We start from the raw sequence: 19,737 nt of genomic DNA, 5'->3' as shown, positions 1-19,737 counted from the left end.
TATAACTATGATAGACGGTCGGGCCGGGTGGACTATCAAAGCTGTATGTACTCGTACCGTATAATCGTACAATGGATTCCGTTTGACTGTTTTGGTTCGGAACCGTAAAAAGGATATTTTTTGTATCTGTTACAGAATATCTTTGATGACTTTGAACTGACGTTAATAATTTACTAATTATTAACGTCATTTTAAACGAAACAAATTATTCCGTTTTTGATTACAGTTTGTTGTAGAACAAAAATTAGTCTTAGTTTATTGTAGAGAAACTAGTAATTATTTAATTCATTTTATTCCAAATATCACTATCTAATTAGTACTTTTATAATCATAAATTTTATTAGAATTATTAAGATATATCTAAATACATCCTCTATTACAGTAAATATCTAATGTGTTACAGCAGCAATACAGCAATACAAAATGGTACATAGCTCAGTGTGGAGAATCACAGAAGAATAAGCAACTGGAAATCAGTAGCTATGTTTTCGAGGGTGCATGTACTTTTTAAAAAACGAAATAAAAAAAATACTGAACGAAACAATATGAAATAAATACCTTTATAAATAGCGAGATACTATAATTTAATATGAGATATATGACTATTATAAATAGGAATGTCATATGTAATTCTTAAAGTATATTGAAATAATGAGATATACATACCATACATATACATTGCATTCATAAATTCAGTATATAGCTACTCGTATTTGATAATATTGTGATACGCTGAATTTGTTATATAAAATTTGTTGATGAAAAATATATAAATCCGATTTGTCGTATATATCCAGATTGATGAAAAGACAGTCATCGCTTTGAAGTTTATGAGACCCTTAACGAAGGGACTTTACGCTGTCACGTTTTGCTCTACCCAATGGTACTTGTAAACAGGATTGTTACCTACCTCGTATTTACAAGGACAGTCTCGCTTACAATCATAGAAAAAAAATATTGAAATAAATTTACTAAATATATAGTATATAAACTTAATAAATAATTCTGAATAATATTTTCTTATATATGCAATAAGTATTTGTGAATAACATTATTTTCTATTCTACAGCTTATTCCGAATGGAAATTAAATCAAGAAGAATGAACAAGTGATTTGCCTTATACGCTTTTAAACAGAAGTTGTGTAAATACAACACAATATGTACCACTACTTCACATAGGTAAAACATTAAATATACAGTTACTCGAGTCACACAATCAATTAGTGCTAGTAATGTGAGCAGACCACTCTACAAACAACATCCTTTCATGTATAACGCATAGTATCCCTCATCTCAAGGACATACCATTTCACCTCGAAGCAAGATTAAAGATTTTTTATTATGCACGAATTGATGCCTATGTAGTTAATATTGTCAGTAGGTACGTAGAACGAAGAACGTTTATATAAACACTAGCTGTACCCGCGACTTCGTCCGCGTAAAATAGTGACCTTGACCAAATAATGAAAAAAATATTTAATGACCTAACCCAATAAAAGCCAAATGAAAATGTTTCACCGTTCTAACTTCAATAATGACGAATTTACATAAAAACCTTCATCCCCTATTTTATTTTACCTCCTTAAGGGTATTTTTTTACAAACTTTGAATGTCATATTTATTTATATTTAATCAACTGCCTAGAACATCAGTTTCTAGCTTCAAAAATGACGAATTTACATAAAAACTTTCACCCCCTATTTTATTTTACACCCCAAATGCTAAAATTTTTACAAACTTGTCCTAATTATTTATATTTAATCAATAGCCTCAAAAATAAGTTTCAAGCTTCTAGCTTCAAAAATGACGATTCTTCCATACAATCTTTCATCCCCAATTTCAACCTCTTACAACCCTATTTTCGCATTAAAAAGTAGCCTATGTCCTTTCTCTGGGTCTAGACTATCTGTGTACTAAATGTCATTTAAATCTGTTCAGTAGTTTTGGCGTGAAAGCGAGACAGACAGACAGTTACTTTCGCATTTATAATATTAGTAAGGATTAACTTATTTGATATTAAGATCCAATGAAAGCAAAATTTAAAAATGTTCTTCATCTGACATAGATATGACATATGACATTCGCAGTTTAAAACGATTTATATACCTATTATAATCTACGCTTAAAAATTAAGTGTGACTTCATATTTTATAGAAGGTCGAAAAATCGCGTAAAAATTATATATAAAAAATGGCAATTAAGAAACTTGAGTTTTCAAAAACAGTTGTTTTAAAACAGTCCTATTTTTATTCCCAAAATATGGACATGGCAATCATACTCGTAAAGAAAATCTATAAATTATAAATATTGGTGTTTTGTATTATTTTGTATTTACGGAATATAGATATAATTTGTAGGTTATATAATGTTGTAACTAATTAAAACTTATCCAATGAATTTTTATTTATAAAACCGTTGGAGCCATCACTACGACTTTACTGCACTTCAACCATATTTTGTAGAGGATATTAACCCTCCCGCTGGGCAGAGTTAAGTAGTGATCTGTCTGGAAATTTTAGTTTGCATTATTTAGGACGTATTTATATTATCAAATATACTGGTGTAAAATTAAATCAAAATTTGTCGATTTATAGAATTTTGATAAACTTTATAATTTATTGTGCTCTAATATTATTACAATCTATACGTGAAAAATTGTAAGAATTTGTGGTATTTACTCATTACAAAAAATCTAATGATTGCACTTTGTAATATAAGCCAAGTCGTAATATATTTTTACTATAGACACTGGATATATTATAACTACATAAGTACTTTATGCACAAAGTAAGGCTGCAGAGATTTGCTATAGTTGTAAATAACTTTATACTTGGAGCGTTAAGTGACTATTTGCATTTGAAATCTTTCAAACTTTTATAAGTTAGATAGTAAAACTTGTTATAACTTCACTTCTCATAGTTACTTCGTTATAGTAACTTCTCATCTCATATTTAGATTTTCTATACGCAATATTTAATTTTACTAAAAATTACACAATACTAAAACATAATGAACATGTTCAGGATATATTTATATTTATATATATATTACACAAAAAAATTCCGTTGCATTTCTGCGTTTTCTAATATTGTCTAAAATTACTGTATTAATTTTTATACTGTTTTCAAATATGAACAGACTAATTCCTGACAAAGGTTTTGCTTCTATTGCCCGTACGAAATCAGGGTAAGTATACATATGCCAGTTATTTCACTGGAATTATTGCCTATGCTTACTAACTATATAGGTCGGCAACCAGTTTACAATGAACAGAAGACTGTTTGACTAGGCGTTCAAACCATATCCAAACTCTATTCATAGCCTGACGATGCCTCGTTTTGAGGCGAAACACGTGTCGCAATTTGGGTGTAGATCTAATAACGGTCGGAATTTGATCACTAATGGGAAAGGTCATAATGCTTCTGGTAACAGTGGTCAAGTTTCCACACTGAATATTTGTGGTCTCATACATTCTAATGGTAGCGGAATTAAATAAAACAGTGAAACGTCAACGATTAAAGAAATGGACGATCGAAAAGTTGAACCTAATTCGATAAAAAAGTATATGTTACTCTAAATGGTACGGATATTTAAATTTTAATCACGACATAGTTATAGAATCTCGTAACTACAACTTTAGATTGGGTTTTGATTTTGAGTGCAGTTCGTTCAGTAAATCGTATCGCTTTCATGAAAATCAATATTGACTTATTTCAGTATTGAATTGAAAACTTCACTATTTATTGAACTGACTGGAGCGTTATAAAACTGACATGCATGACCTAAAAATGGGTTTAAACTTATATTGATATTTTTGAGGCCACTGTAGTACATAAAGGGTCTGTTTGTGTGTCTACGAATACGCTGGCCGCGCATTTGCATAGATTGGTCTGTCCTACTCAAATATATTGAATATATATCAAAAATATACAATCTCTAGTCCTAGTTTTCTGACAAAACTTCAACGCGGTCCCTCTAGAAACCATCGCGGTAAATTGTAATGGTAATTATTATGAATTTGCTACAATACGCTGATTGACCTGACTTAATCTTCATCCTATCCTTCAATTAGTGCTATGCCTAGTTTATCATTATTACCAAAAAATTATTTCGTAATTGTTACTAATAAACATAACTAGCACCGTACACAACACTTCACCATATCGTCATGTGAAGCTCATGCGCTGCTCATTCAAACCCCCTAGTTTATTAGCTTCAGATAAGCCTATTGGCTTCAACCGAAACACATCTTACAAAGTAAGCTGCTTGGCAGCTGAAATGAGATGAATTAGCAATACCCATGCAGAGAACTTTGTATAAAATATACGTACATATAGCTGTATAGCAAATATGTCATCATTCATATTTAATCGATCACTGAAATGAAATTCTTTGATAGAAAGGTCATGACTAATGTTTAAAAGGATAAAGTAAACGTTGTAGATAACATTTAAGTACCCATACGTTTTACTACAAGTGTAGGATCAAAGGGTTAGTTTAACATCCACCCCGAAAAGGGCACGAATGAAGGAGTGAACAACTTTTAGAGTACCTTGATATACTTTAAGGCCGAGTGACTTTTGTTGATGGACAGTAAACCGGAAAATTAAAGTAAAGTGAAATATAATTGATATAGAAAAGCCACATTTTTTTAGTTAAATACACTGTTACAGTGTAAAGAATACCTTTAAAGAATATTACTTTGCTTTATCATTTTTATTTATTATTATGAGTATATCTGTTCATAGAGTATAATAGAGTAAATTTCTGTTTATTACACATGTATAATAATATCGATTAATCTCACATAATTCATAATTAATGGCCTCAAAATTTCTACAAAAAAAACTTTCACTTTGAATTGAGATTCCTTTTAAAATACTACAAAATTTAACGTACAAACTTGAAATTGAAAAAATATGTAATCACTAAAAAATTAAGTCATCGGATTATCTTTGCCCCCGCCAGTTTAGACCTCCACGAGCAATTTCCAGATATTAAACCATAATTCAATGGATGCCGACCGAAGCGAGTAACAAGATATTTTATGACTTATTTCCCAGGGAAATATGAATGCGACCGCTTATACACACATGCGTTTATAAAACGCCAAGCTATTCAGTTTACAAAATGAATATTTTAGGGTTGACACTTTTTTTATTGAGGGTATTGTTAGGTGATAAGACCTGTAGCTCTGCGACCTGCATAGTGCATATTCTGCTCGCCCTTTTTCAAAGTTGACTACCTAGACCTATCAGGGATAAAAATGGAAGGATAGAGTAAATACTTTCCAAATAAGTGAGAGAGAGAGTGAGAGAGAGATATCTAATTACGAACTATGTATTATTTTAAAACATATATTCAAAACATAGTATCAATATGACTGAAAAAATAAACTTATTAAGTCACATAAGCGCATACAAAAAACTTTGTGCAACAAAACTAAAGACAATGATATTTATACTATTATGTTCATATATTTGTATTTCAATTTTATTTTTATGATTGGTATGTATATTTCATTATAATAGCGATAGTTTATTAGATATAACATTATTTCATTTTATGACGATGACAAAGTGACTGGACAATCAGGTGAAGAGATAAAAACCAATATCGTTTGATATATATCTACAATCTCAAATCGCATCGTACCACCATCACAGGACGTAAGTACCTAATCCGTAAAAAAGCACATAAACAGCGATTTGTCACTTCAATCAAATGAAACGACAGTCGTAACGATTTACCGTCAGATTTACATCGGTCATACACATACGATGTGATCGAACTTAACAAGTTCGTTAACAAGCGAAAGTCTGACGAATATAGACAGACGATTGAGACAGACGATTGACTAAATAAGACTTTCGCATCAAATTAAATTCTAGATACTAATTAAGAATTTCTAATGTCATTGTTAAACTAACAAGATGAATCTGACGTCTGCGAATCAGTCCTAAAATGGACAGAGAAGTTATAGATATATTTTATAATTTTAGAGGAGTTGGCATTGCCCTTAGGAGAATTGAAACAAAATTGAACCTATGTAATATTTATTATATTTTATAAAAAATGTTGTCATAATTGAGGTGGGCGAGAATAAAATACTTTGGTTGAATCTGTGTAATACATACTTTTGTAGCATTACATTGCAAGCAATTGTGCGTATAGATTAATTTTGAATATTGGGACATAATATAAAAAATATTTGGTTCTGCTAAAATGTTTCAATCTTTTGATTATGTAGATAAAAGTTGCCAGATCTGAAGTAAATGTTGGTAACACCATGTCCAATATTGTTGAATCGCATACATATACTATTATTTAAAGCAATACTACAGATGTTTTCCAGGCTCTTCGTTGTGATTTTGAATTGATAGTTCGAACAAAAAATCGGAATACATTTATGATCCTAAAATCGTTTTGAAAGTCGAACGACATAGTTGTCGTTAGTCGTCAATATTCGATTAATTAATCATCATAATTAACACTAGTTAATTATTGTATATATCTACACTGCAAGTAACAAATAGTTCGATGCCATATTAAAACCATGAAGCACTTACTTAATAAACCCGTTTACGCTTATAAAACCGTTTAAAAACGAAGGCACTATGATCGATAAGTTCATTAGTGTAAGTGTTTATCCACTACTCAGAGTTTATGTTGATTGGCTTGTGGTGAAATACTTGGAATTGAAAATAGAGTAAAACGAATCGGCTACTTGGTTTAGTAGTGGAAACCGAGAACCGATTGATTACTGAACTGTGTATACTAAATAGTATAGTAAGCTTGAATAAATATATACTTATTTAAAATATATCAAGATAGAATATGATTCCGAAAACGAAAAATTTTCACCCTTCTAGCATGAACCCCAATTTTTTATATGCGATTTTAATTTATATGGCAAAACAACGTTTGCAGGGTCAGCTAGTAATATATAGTATACAACACAGCCTTTACTGCAGAGAAAATTGTTAGCTATGATATAGTCATATACGATATAGTTTGAAATGGCAAATAAACTAAAAATTTAAGCTTAATTTAACATAACATATTGTATAGCAAGGTACATGCATTTTGTGTAGCAATGGGGCTGGTTGTGGCTAGAAGGAAACTTTAAAGTGTTGGCTTTAACTTCCCGAAAAGAAAAACGTAGATTAGTTTTTATTTTTTTTTCTCTTTTTCTAACTCATTTGATGACAACAAATATCTATCAAGATTTAATGTTTAATAAAGCATAATAGGCTCAACATTCAAGAAATTGAAAAGTCCATTTTGAAGATTTGAATTACAGTTTCTAATGATTTAAAGATAATTCAATTGTTTTGCGAATGGTATTATTTGACGCAATTATTTTGTTTAATGACTCCCCAATGTCGTGAAATGTGAAATCAAATGATAAGTATACTAAATACTTATGGAGGTTTTATTTAGAAAGACCACATTTGCTTTGGTATACGTAATTGAAGTGGTATATATCAGTTAGCTATTATTAGTGTCGTTCAAATATTAAATACAAAAAATAGAAAAGAATAAAAATTCTTTATATTCAAATAAAATCATTTATAACAACAAAATTATAGCACTTTTAAACGGACATTATTTATTTTTTTAATCAATCCCTCATTAGGAAAGCTGTCTGCTCACAAGAAGGAACTAAACTAATTAAATCATAAATAATATTTTATAAAATATTTCACACTATTCAATATTATCAATATAAGCTATGTGCAGAAGGTAATATTGATAAGAAACAGTTTACACTCGTAATCCGTTTAGTGGGCAGTGCCGCGAGTAAATATCATTTTGCTCGGTTGGAAATTAAATTGTCCCTCAGTCTACCATGAACATGATAGTCATGTACTAACAAACAATTCATAGACAATATTATATACGACAATATCATAATATTATAAACGAGGAGGTTTGCGAGTGTGGATGGATGGATGGATCTTTGTTATTCTTTCATGCAAAAAATCTGAATTGATTTTAATGAAACTTTACAATAATATATCAGAATAATAAATAGGCAATAGATTTTTCGCAAGTGAAACCGGGGGCACAACTGGTACTAAATTATAACTTTAATTGTTGTAATTAGACCTAGGCTGTTTTTATGAGGTAAATAATTTGTTTAAAAGAAAGTAGAGTAATTTATGGGAATATAGACATGGACCTTCGGCTACATGCATTATTAAACGGCTGAACGGATGATAATGTAATCGGAAGATATATCTCATTATACATCATATAATGCGATATATTTTCATCCGTTTAGCCGTTTAATAGTGAATAATTAATAAATAGACAGACATTCAGACTTTGGCATTTATAATATTACATAATTCAGATTCTAAAAAAAGAAGTCAGCACAATGTACTTTTTTTACAATATTTAGAAAAGTAACGACGAAACAATTCAAAATAATAAATGGTATCTTATTGAGTGTATCCATAATATTATCAATAATTAGATGACCTAGTATATACCTAATTGTTATATCTGTACCTAGTAACTAGGTATACATATAATTTAGGTAAATTGTCATATTTTAAAGTTCCCTTGCCTGAATAATTAGTATTACAAATTTTAAGCATTCAACAAACTTTAATAACGACTAACATTAAGCACTTAATTAGTAAAAATTTGAAGCATTATGTTTAAAATTTCTGTACATTTATTTTGTAAATATTACTGACATTATTTTTATGAAAAAAATAAAAAAGAAACTGTTTGCTATAAGTCGTGAATAAAAGTTACCTACGTGACCTTTAACATAAAAAAGATAGGAAGTTAACAGTAATGGAAATGAGATGAACTTGTTAAGTTTATTTTTATATGTTTACTTTTTCATATGATGTTAGCTCTGCGGATTGGGCTGGACTTTCATACATTCATAGCGACTATTAATTAGTTGATACCATGCGACTTCTGTTGTTTTGCACTGGATTTCAATAGTTCAATTGTTTTTTTAACAACAAAATATTTGCATTATATAGATTCTACTTACTGCATATTAAAACTTAGTTAAGTCCATAATTGTAAGTCTTTATGTGAAATAAACAGTATTATTATTATAGAGGACGGTTATGATATACCACAAATGGGCTAAGTCTGATACGTAACTACAAAACTGAAGTGCATTTTTTATAATGTAAATAAAAAGAATAGACACTATGCACCACGTACCGAGGTCACTACACGAGACAAACTTAATTATTAAACAAGAGAATGACATATGTTGACCTACAGACAAAAATATATCTAAAAGTCGTCAACCTACCCATGTAACTGTTATCCTCGGGGACTATTCTAAAGATACGACTCACTGCTCCCAAGTGAGTCTGCAACTTTACATGAAATCGTTTATAAAGTACCTTGATAAAGTATATTACATCTCAGCGAGATGGCTCAGGCACAATCAAACGTGAATCTGCCACTGTACCCTATTTATCTTATAAACCGTATTTTTTATAGTCCCATTGGAAAGTCGAAGTATGTTACTTGTTTTGCTTCGGGCTTTTTATGCGATAAATAATAACTTTTTGATGTGAGCCTGCAAGGCGGGAATTCATTTTATGTTTTGAGGCGTATTAAATTTTTATCATAAAGCAATACAGGCGCGTTATATTCGGCCAGGAACTGCGGTAATATAATTCTTATTTGAGAAACTTATTTGAAATATAGATTATCTAACTGCAGTTAAGTAGTGTTCTTAATAATGGAAACTAGTAGTAGTTCTTAATAACTCACTTTATCCTAAATCTACCATCCATCACTGAAGCCCCACTAGCGTATACATATTCATATTAGGTTATAGATACAAAAAATAACAATAACTGTTAGAAGATAGGTAAGCCAAGTAGTTATATGTAGATATATGGAAAACCAATTGGATTGGATATAAACTGTCGATTTTAAAACCATCAAAGCTCATTCCATATTAGCTAACTTATCGTAAAATGCATCGTGCAAAAACTACAATCCAATTCAAGGAATCCTTTTGATAGATTGGTATCGAGCTCTTTTGTAATTGTTATTTGTACCTTGTACGAATGAAATAGAATGTGCATGCAAATCGATCTTTCTAGTACTGACCTACATATAAAGCATTCTTGTTTTAAAAACTTACCTATTTGTAATGGAAAGATTGTACGAACGTGATTTTACTGGCATGCTAATGAGTAACTACTGGACACGTATGCAAGTCACCTGCATGCAGCCATGGCTGTGAGTTCTTTATATAAAATGTTATGGGTTGCGTTGTAATATTATATGTGAGAGACATACTATAAATACTCCGTTTTATTTTTTTTACCTGACTGCTGAAGAAAGGAAAGTAATATTTCTGAAGTGTATGACGTTAATGATTATGGTGTGGAATTTTCTATATGAAAATTACATAATAATAAAAGAAGTGTATTGTTTTTTTAATTTTACAATTAGACTGAAAAGAGAATTACCGAGTTAATTTTAGTAATGTATATATATATATATATATATATTGAATTTATATTAGTGGCTTGTCTCGACTTTAAGCAGATTGAACTATACATGTAGGTAGATAATATATTTATAGCCGTACTGCATCTTGAGTAATGTACCTTTGAAATGATAGCAATCTTATCTTATATATCAAATTCTCATGTCACAATGTTAGTTCAATATATAATTTACCGTGTCGCGAATCTCTTAGAGAACGCTTTAAAGAAACAGGTATCCTTACTGTTCCCTCTCAATATATATGTATATGAAAATATTATGTACGTACGCAAAAACTTAAATTTATTTCCAAAAAATAGTCACTTACACGCTTTTAATACAAGGAATAAAAATAAATTAAATATGCCTAGTTATCGTCTCAAAAAAGTAAGTACATCTTTCATGGGACATTGTATACGTTTTTATAATAAATTGCCAGATAGTGTTTTAAATTTAAGTGAAGGCAAATTTAAGATACATGTAAAAAAAACACTTTGCTCTAAAGCTTATTATAAAATAAACGACTACTTAAATGACTACAATGTGTGGACTTAATTACAATTTTAACTTTTGTTATGAGGTATATAATTTTTCCCATTGACATGGATAATGTAATAACATTAAAGAAACTTATTATAAATTTTGTAATGACATATTGTAAATTAAATAATGTAAATTTAATATTGTAATGGGTGAAAACTGTGATCGGTACAGCCTATGTTGTAAATAATATAATTGACGTAGTGGAGTAACCTGAAACAGTCATGCTCGCTATAAAGTTCAAACTTGTGGCGGCGTGGTGGGCCGCGTCGATGTGCTCCCTCAAATATGGTTGAGTACAATGATGGCTGGCTCATACGTCATACTCGTGAACGGGTGCTGCTTGTGGGGACTGGTCTGTTCAGGTTGTGAACACTGATTAAATTTTTTGTTCTTTGCGATAGCATATGCTAGTGATCACTCTAATCTCCCAAATTTGAATTTTAATGACTGTATATTATTATAAACATGTTCCACTATTATTTGAAAAAAATACGAGATGAGTTTCTTGTCAGTTCTTCTCATCTCGATATCATTCCGAACTGACGGTAGATTTGACATATCATAAGAGTCTGTAATAGACCTACATGAATAAAGATATTTTGAATTTGAATTTGAATTTGAATTTGAATAACATACTCCTCCGAAACGATTTTTATGAAATTTTACACGTATATTCAGTAGGTCTGAGATTTGGCTACTATCTATTTTTTATAGCCCAAAGTGATAATATAGTTGTCTACCCCTAACATTTTTTGGACAATTTTTTTATAATGTGTCTATAAAATACATACAATCCTAAATTTTCACCCTTCTATCAACAACCTCTATTTTTTAATAGCTACTTTAGATTATATGTCAAAACAACATGTAGTAGCTAGTAATGTATTAGTAGTATATATATATATATATATATATAATATGCCGTAGTTCTAAAGATTATACATACAAACTTACTACATACTCTTATACTTACTCTTTAGAATATTAGCCAGTCCATACATAATAAAATATACTCTAATGCCTATAATATATTACATGCAGTAAGAAAAGTAATAGTCGTACCAGGTTTGCGTTGTTTTTCCAATTTAAAAAATAATCTAAATATTACGTTTCATTTCTTAGGCCGTTTTTATTGTAATATACCGGAAGGTGGCAGATAATAATGGAAGCTTTTACGGTAGGTGAAGCGGTCGATAGCTTTATAAACAGCTTATCGGCTCAACTGCACCCCAGGTCTACTTCCAATACTATATTGCTATATACGTATACTTTAATAGAATTTTATGATATTTCTAAGAAGTATATTAAAGAAAATTTACAATAGCCGATAATTTTTTTTACACACAAAGGACAATTTCATATATAATGAGTATGTTCAAGAGAGGCCACGATTTCAATTTTATATATTTTAAAGCCTGATTATTAAGATAATACTGCTGGGCAAAGACACACCTCCAAACATCTTTATCCTGAGCTTAATTATACTACCTGATACTAGCGAAGTGGTTGAAATCGTCGACCCATTTTGACTTTGCTTTATTAAATTGTTTTAAGAAAACGGCAGATGGGTCTAATGTAATTATTGACCAGTTTTTATGAAAGGGACACTTTGTATAAAGTCTCCGCAAGTAGCCCGCAGCCGTGTCACGCGTATTTCTATGGATGTGCTATTCTGATAAAGTATAATCTCGTTTGAAGGACTGATCCAGTCAATGCAATTATGTATGTATGCATTAAAACTGTGTACCTACTGCGTAGATACCTATGAAAGGATTTTTTTCCGACTGTAATAACAGCATTACAGTCCGAAAAAAAGCCTCAGCCGCAGCTAGCCTTTACAGTTTCACCAGACGATAGGTAGCGAGTGCAGATGGCACTCCCGCGGAGGAGGAGAGGATTATGGAATGGCTGACGACCAACTCTCACCTGACGGACACGACTTTAGTCTAAGGGCACCGCTAGGATTCGAACCTTGGCTTGGCCGTCGTAATTAAGATTCTCGTTTGAAATTCGCGTGGGATTAATCGGAAGGTCTATAAAAGGTCAATGTCTTTTAGAATATATGGCAGTGTTCATGTCATGTCAGACATTTCTGTATAAATATATATATATATATATATATATATATATATTTATATATAATATCCAGTGCAACTGTATAATATATTTACAATGTCAAAAATATTACGGCATATAATACAATGCAATACAATACTGAAGCCACGCGATGGGCATTCGTAAATCAGACTCTTGGTTGCGAAAATTAATGGTTCTGGACATAATTTGTCAGGATAAATATACAAAGGGATCATATATCAAGAGATTGAATATATAGCAATGCAATATATACCTATGTAGTAAAAAAAAACTAATATACATACGTGTTCATTTTGGCTGTATAAATGAAATGAAATGAAAATTTGTATATAGAGATAATTGTATAAAGAAGTATATTTATGTATATAATTTTATTTAGTTATTCAACCGTTCAAAATGTTTCTTTAAAAATGCTTATCGTAGCCATATAAAAATATCAGCAAGGAACAAAAATATTCAGATTGAATTCAGATTGTCACATGCATTTTTAATACTTCGGTGAGCTGCTTGCCAAACGATGCCGTAGGGTACCCTATAAATAATGTAATATTTAAATTTAATTTTAAAACTGACCTCTTTTCAATTTCTGTATTGTATTATTCGATATATTGGTCCCAAATGGAATATTTATTAGCACTGTTATTTATTATCTCCTGTCTGATATTTCATTACTAGTATTCTGGTTGGGAAAATCGGGAAATATTAAGAGCTTATATCGAACATAATTACAGTAATATATGTATATTTTCAATTCATGAAAATGGAATTAATATAACATGCACAGGCGAAATAACTTTTAAAATTTTATAAAATATTTGTGTATTATAAAGATAATGTAATTATTTAAATAATTTAAACTTTTGTTTTAATATATAAACAATAAATATTTATGAGATATTTACTTTTTCAAGTAAAGTTCTATGAATTGTTTGTGATTTCCGCTTCCGCAATTTGCGAGCAGACAGTCATAAAGTAGTAGAAATGTTTGAGCTAGTTTTTATATCCTAATATTTACAATTCATACATATGTTCATTACTTATCACCCCTTAAATAGAGGATTTGGAATTTGAATGAAATTTTAGGTGTATATTTCAATGAGTTCACTGAAATCATTAATCAACTAAATTAATGGAGTTAGTCTAGAAATTTTCAAACTTTATTAATAAACAACATTTTTTTATGTTCATAAAACTGAGTTAAATGAAGAACTGAACTATTTCATTATTAGTATAAATACTTTTTCCGTCACTATTATTCAGTGAATATGAATTATATATTTGTGTATATTACCACATATTACTAAACTTTCAAATATTTTTGAGTGTTCCTGAATGGTTTGTAAACATATTTGGACCCGGTAGATGTTTATGAGGGTAGAACGACATCCACCGGATACGCTAGGTATATACATATATACCTGGATTAACTTTAGTATTAATATGTGATAATAGCTACGTTTTATAACAAAACTCCACACAAGTATTTCTCAATACAAGAAGAACCATTAGTAGAAATTGTTGTTTATGAAACTGTATACCTTCCGATTGATGAACTTCTACAGTAGGCTACAATAGTAAGTTTGTAACTTTACAACTTGCGGCAAATAATAACTAACTTACCACCGAGTTGTTCTTCGGAACAACTAACGAATGCTATAAGTTATTAGACTCATAAATGGTTCATTTACTGTTAATTTAACTTTTGCTAGATGTTCTATAGTTTCATAGTAACCCATATAAAGCCATAGTACCTACTACATCTAATTGGTCTGGACTAGCCCTAATGCGTATATTAAAATGCATTACAATCTCGCTTGCAGCTCTTATCCTACAAGAAGTGGTGAGCGGTTTAGATCGCATCGTATGTAGGCAAAACGTCAGGGAGAATAATAACAGTAAAACCCTGGACAATTCATACAACGCCATCTAATACAACCGAAGCAGAGCTTGTGTTATGGCAAGATAACTGATATAAATACTTAGATATTTCTTTTTGTAAATACATACATAACATACATAGAAAATACCTAGATACCGATACAAACAATCATACTCAGGAATACAAATGTTTGTACCGTCGAGAAATTAAACCCGCAACCATCGGAAGTAAAGCAGTGAACTAAACCGCTAGACCACTGAGCCCGTCGATGCAATGATAACAATTTTAAAATAACAAATATCCTCAGGCGATCTAGTGCCTTCCACCATTGAGCCTATATCGCCACCAATTTCAGGACCTCGTGTAGACTCGTCTTATTTTTTTTTTTGTAGCTGGAAAGTGCATACAAGCTGACGGCCAACTAATGGTAAATGGGAACAATTACAGTACTATAGACTGAATGGTATTCGCGGTACCACTTAAGCTTGGCTATTCCGGAAGTTAAAGTTATGCCATACCCTATAATATGATGTAGAGGCTTTCGACATCAAAGATAGTGCACACACCTATTCACATACACTACTTCTCTATTTCTATTGTCGCGAGACTGTCGCATGGGGTTCTTTGAGACGTGAAAAATGATTTTAAGGGTGGCAATGCGCTTGTAACGTTCTCGGTACATTTTCGCCACATTTAAGGATCTCATGTAGTCTATAATATGTATAATAATACTTACCTCGAAAGAATAGGTACGAATTTGTAAGAATGGATATATTAGATTATTTGCCTTAAGTATTATATAGATGTAACAACTAGTATCAGTTATTGCTTTATATTATTGAATAGCTTATCCACATAACGCGTGAGAGTGAGGCGTTCTCAAAAGGAATAAATTTTCCACGTTTACTCTAGTCGTAGCATGACGTTATACAGCTTATTGGCTTCTGCGATAAACATGCTATCAGACTTCAATAGACATTTTTTAATTCGAATTTTATTATATTAGTAAGTCCAAACATAGAAACTAACTCTTCAACTTTATACCATTAGTATTGATTACTTAAAAAATATATACTTTTAATTACTACAGTATAAAATTTCTCGTATACTAGGATATAAAATGTGTCAACAATGTAGTACAAATGAATTGTTCTCATATATAGCCACTAAAACTCTATGGAGACAATGTAAAACTGTCTTAGTGAATACTATGTAGTTTTAAGTTACGACGATTGTTCACTTAAAATTAGCAGTATCTACTATTTAATTTTGTCTTTCATTTCACAAAATTAAAAATGCGGATATTTTACATTAAAATATTAATTGTAATAATAAAACTAATTAATAAAATTATGAAAAAACTCTTATTCTGGGACTTCATTTATGTAGGTTGTCTATAAGAGACTGGTTTTAACGATAAGGCCTTCGTTTGCTTAACATATTTGTGAAAAATTTTCTTTTTGGAAATATAGTTCTATGCACAATAAAGTGTTATATTTTTATTATTTATCTACGTAATGGAACTTAAAACAATTATTGTTAGAATTTTTGTTCGTTGGTTTGTACGTTTGTGTGAGCTAATTTCAGAAACGGCCCAACAGATCGGGGTGCGGATTACACTAATTGTGTTAACTGTATTTGAAATTGTCTTTAATATAAAATAGTTACGGGTATGAAGTCGCGTGTCAGTTAAATATATCTATCGATTATTAAAATAATATATTTTTAGAAGCACTCTACAATTTGACTTTCACATTTGATCGGACAACGGATTGACATCTGTCAGTTAACATCAATTCGAAACAATATAAAACACGATGGGGTTATCCATATATACAAAAGACTTTATCGTCACCTGTGATTTCATAATAGAATTAGTCATTTCAATAAAAATAAATAAAAATCGTCTGGTTGACGTTGACGTTTCATATATAAATGGGTATAAATATGTTGAACTTTTCAGAAAATTCACATATTTTAAATATGAATCAACAAGTAAACTGAAGAAATTTGGAAAAATATCTCCCAAACAACAGCAATTTATATTTTAAAAAAACTCGACTCGCCTCCTATAATTTAATTAATTAAATTAATTTATTGTTGTCATTTTAACATTATCAATACATGGCGATGTTCAAATGTACACGTCTAATGAGAATATGCAGTCAATAATAAATAATACCCGATTAAATTAAAAATATTCTTTGTTAAATATAAAATACTATATTTATAATGAAGATAACCGAAATACATATATTCTATATATTATAAAATAGAGGAATATACATAGAAAACTCTAAGGCTGATAACAATAATCATAAATAAGAATACAATTTTTTGTAACGTGCGAGAAATCGAACCGGTGAGCATCGGAAATACAGAAACCCCCCCTCCATGGAGTCATTAAAAATAATAATATTTAATTTATTTAAAATCATATTTTTATATTATGCCAGTTGGGAAAAAGGATATTAATTGTTTGTAGAGAAATAACTCTGTCACCCTGTTCAAAAAATAACTCCAACATCCAAAAGAATGAACATATAAATGAAAATCTAAATGACTATGAATACTAAACTGAAATTTATTACCCTTCAAAAGACAAAACATCTCATCCACGAAACAGCAAAATAGTCGTCCCTTCAACATATGGAAGTATAATCTAGTATAGGTTACTGACATAGGTACTAAGATTCAACTAATATCAAGCTCGGATAACCAGCGGATAACGCTAGAACAATTTCAGCCCAGACTCCGGTTTCCATTTGATGTAACAATCGACGTCGCCAGTCAACAATCTCGCGTTTTATTTGGACCGAGTCACGCAAACATTGGTACAAGTAAAATTGAACCTGAAAGATTGTCTTTCAGGTTCAATTTTACTAACTTGCTAACAGGAATTAATACGGCATAACGGTTGAACTTTGATGAATGAACTCAGTTTATTTGCCTCGTAGACTGGCAGCCCAAAAGTTGTTTGAAATTGAACTTTGAATAGAATACATATAAAATAAAAGTTTTTCAATACCATCAGCGTTAAGGTTCTTATTCCCAAGAGGTTCGGCAAAATTGTCTCGTGGAATTGACAAATTCAATTATGAAATCGTGAACTTCTATTTATATACTTGATAGTAGGTAACTAGAGATATTGTCAGTAAATGTATTAAAATATGTACAATAAGTGTATTAAAATATAAGTACATTCAACGGGGAAAGGGTTATAGTTTTTACATTAATTTTAATTTGTAATTATCAATTATTTATTTTATTGTATTGTGTTATTAACGTATTGTTTAAGTTAAAATTCAATAACGTATGTTCTATTTTATTATTCAACTAATTTATTGGTGTACCAACAAATTATATATTATACATAAAAAATAAATATGAACATTATAATAAAATATAAATATATTAATCAATATAAAGATGTAGGAGCAAACAATTTACTTATTTAAAACGTACCTTTTCTTTACGACAGCTATGAGAATTACATGCTGAGTGTTCTTGATTCCTCTTATTGCCCTGAAACAAATAAATATTTAAATGTTAAAAAATATTATGGGTTTATATTGTTTATGTGTTAAGATTTCACATAACAATAATCGAAGGTTTACGATAAAGTTTTTACAGAATATTTTCTTTATACAGGTGAAAACCTATGGACTAATTCACGATTTCGAATCGTAAATATATTAATTTTTATTATTGGCTTTTTAATATAATTAATTAATTATTAAAATAATATAATGGCGTCAAATAGATGTTTTATTTATTATTATTGTCGTTCACAATCAATACGATCTAAACTAGTTATATTTAAAATTTTAATAGTAAATGTAATTAGAAACAGTTTACAAACATTTCTAAAAAGAATTTCTTACTTGTGTTTAACATATTTATTCCTACTCACATCAAATTACGTATATTTTTTCTGAGACTCCTTTAAGTATAGAAAACTGGCACAGTTAATGTATCACGTCGAAACCATAAAATTTGGCCCGGGAGAGTGGATATATCAAATGCTAACGTAATTGAATTAAATTGAGTTCCTTTGTGATGTGAGTTTTTATTTCCGCACGAAATGCGACCATAGAAATTCTACCTAATACATTAATAGGAACGAAACTAAGCATAATAAATTAAGAAACATCTGGAATTTGATGTTAGACTAAGAATTTGTATGTTGTATATTGTCATTATTTTCGTCTTATTATATCTCTATTATTTTACTCTTTGTTTTTGTATTTTAATCAATAAAATCCTACTAATATTATAAACATTCAAGTTTTTTACAACAAATATTGGACACACTATCAAGATAACAGTACTGGCCGGAAATGAATGAAATTATGTATAAAGCTGTATCATGTCCTACATAAACATCGAATTCCCACGGCAATGCAGAATGCAACTAGTTTTCTACTAATACTCTTAAACTTTACATAATGTAAGAATTGAGATACTCCTAATCTTATTGTCTATAATTTAATGCATATTTAAGTCAAAAGTACCAGAGTACAGGCGGAGAGCGTACAGAGTCGCAATTGTTTGCCATTTCCAGTGGTATTAAAAAGATTAGAAGATCTGTAATAAATTAATTAGTCGCCTGAAAGGAATTAATTAAGAAAACACAATACAGGGAAATGCCTACACAAGTACGCATTCTGCAGTGTATTTAATGTTTTCTCAGTTAATTAAGTAATGCGATTAAATTTTAATATGA

At 30.1% G+C, this 19,737-nt stretch overlaps 1 protein-coding gene across 1 annotated transcript in view; it reads right to left on the bottom strand.

Moving 5' to 3' along the window:
- Window positions 1–19,737, bottom strand: part of LOC131852852 (high affinity cAMP-specific and IBMX-insensitive 3',5'-cyclic phosphodiesterase 8-like) — a 96,391-nt gene that overhangs the window by 25,084 nt on the left and 51,570 nt on the right. Inside the window, exon 5 of the mRNA XM_059203590.1 lies at window positions 18,477–18,536. Within this exon, the coding sequence (XP_059059573.1) occupies window positions 18,477–18,536 (60 nt within the window). The remainder of the gene's footprint in view (window positions 1–18,476; window positions 18,537–19,737) is intronic.

Source organism: Achroia grisella, unplaced genomic scaffold (assembly GCF_030625045.1).
Source record: "Achroia grisella isolate CSIRO2021 unplaced genomic scaffold, CSIRO_AGI_Agris_v1 utg869, whole genome shotgun sequence".
Classification (NCBI taxonomy): Eukaryota; Metazoa; Arthropoda; class Insecta; order Lepidoptera; family Pyralidae; genus Achroia; species Achroia grisella.
The sequence above is the reverse complement of the archived record's forward strand: the minus strand, read 5'-3'. Positions and strand labels throughout refer to the sequence as shown.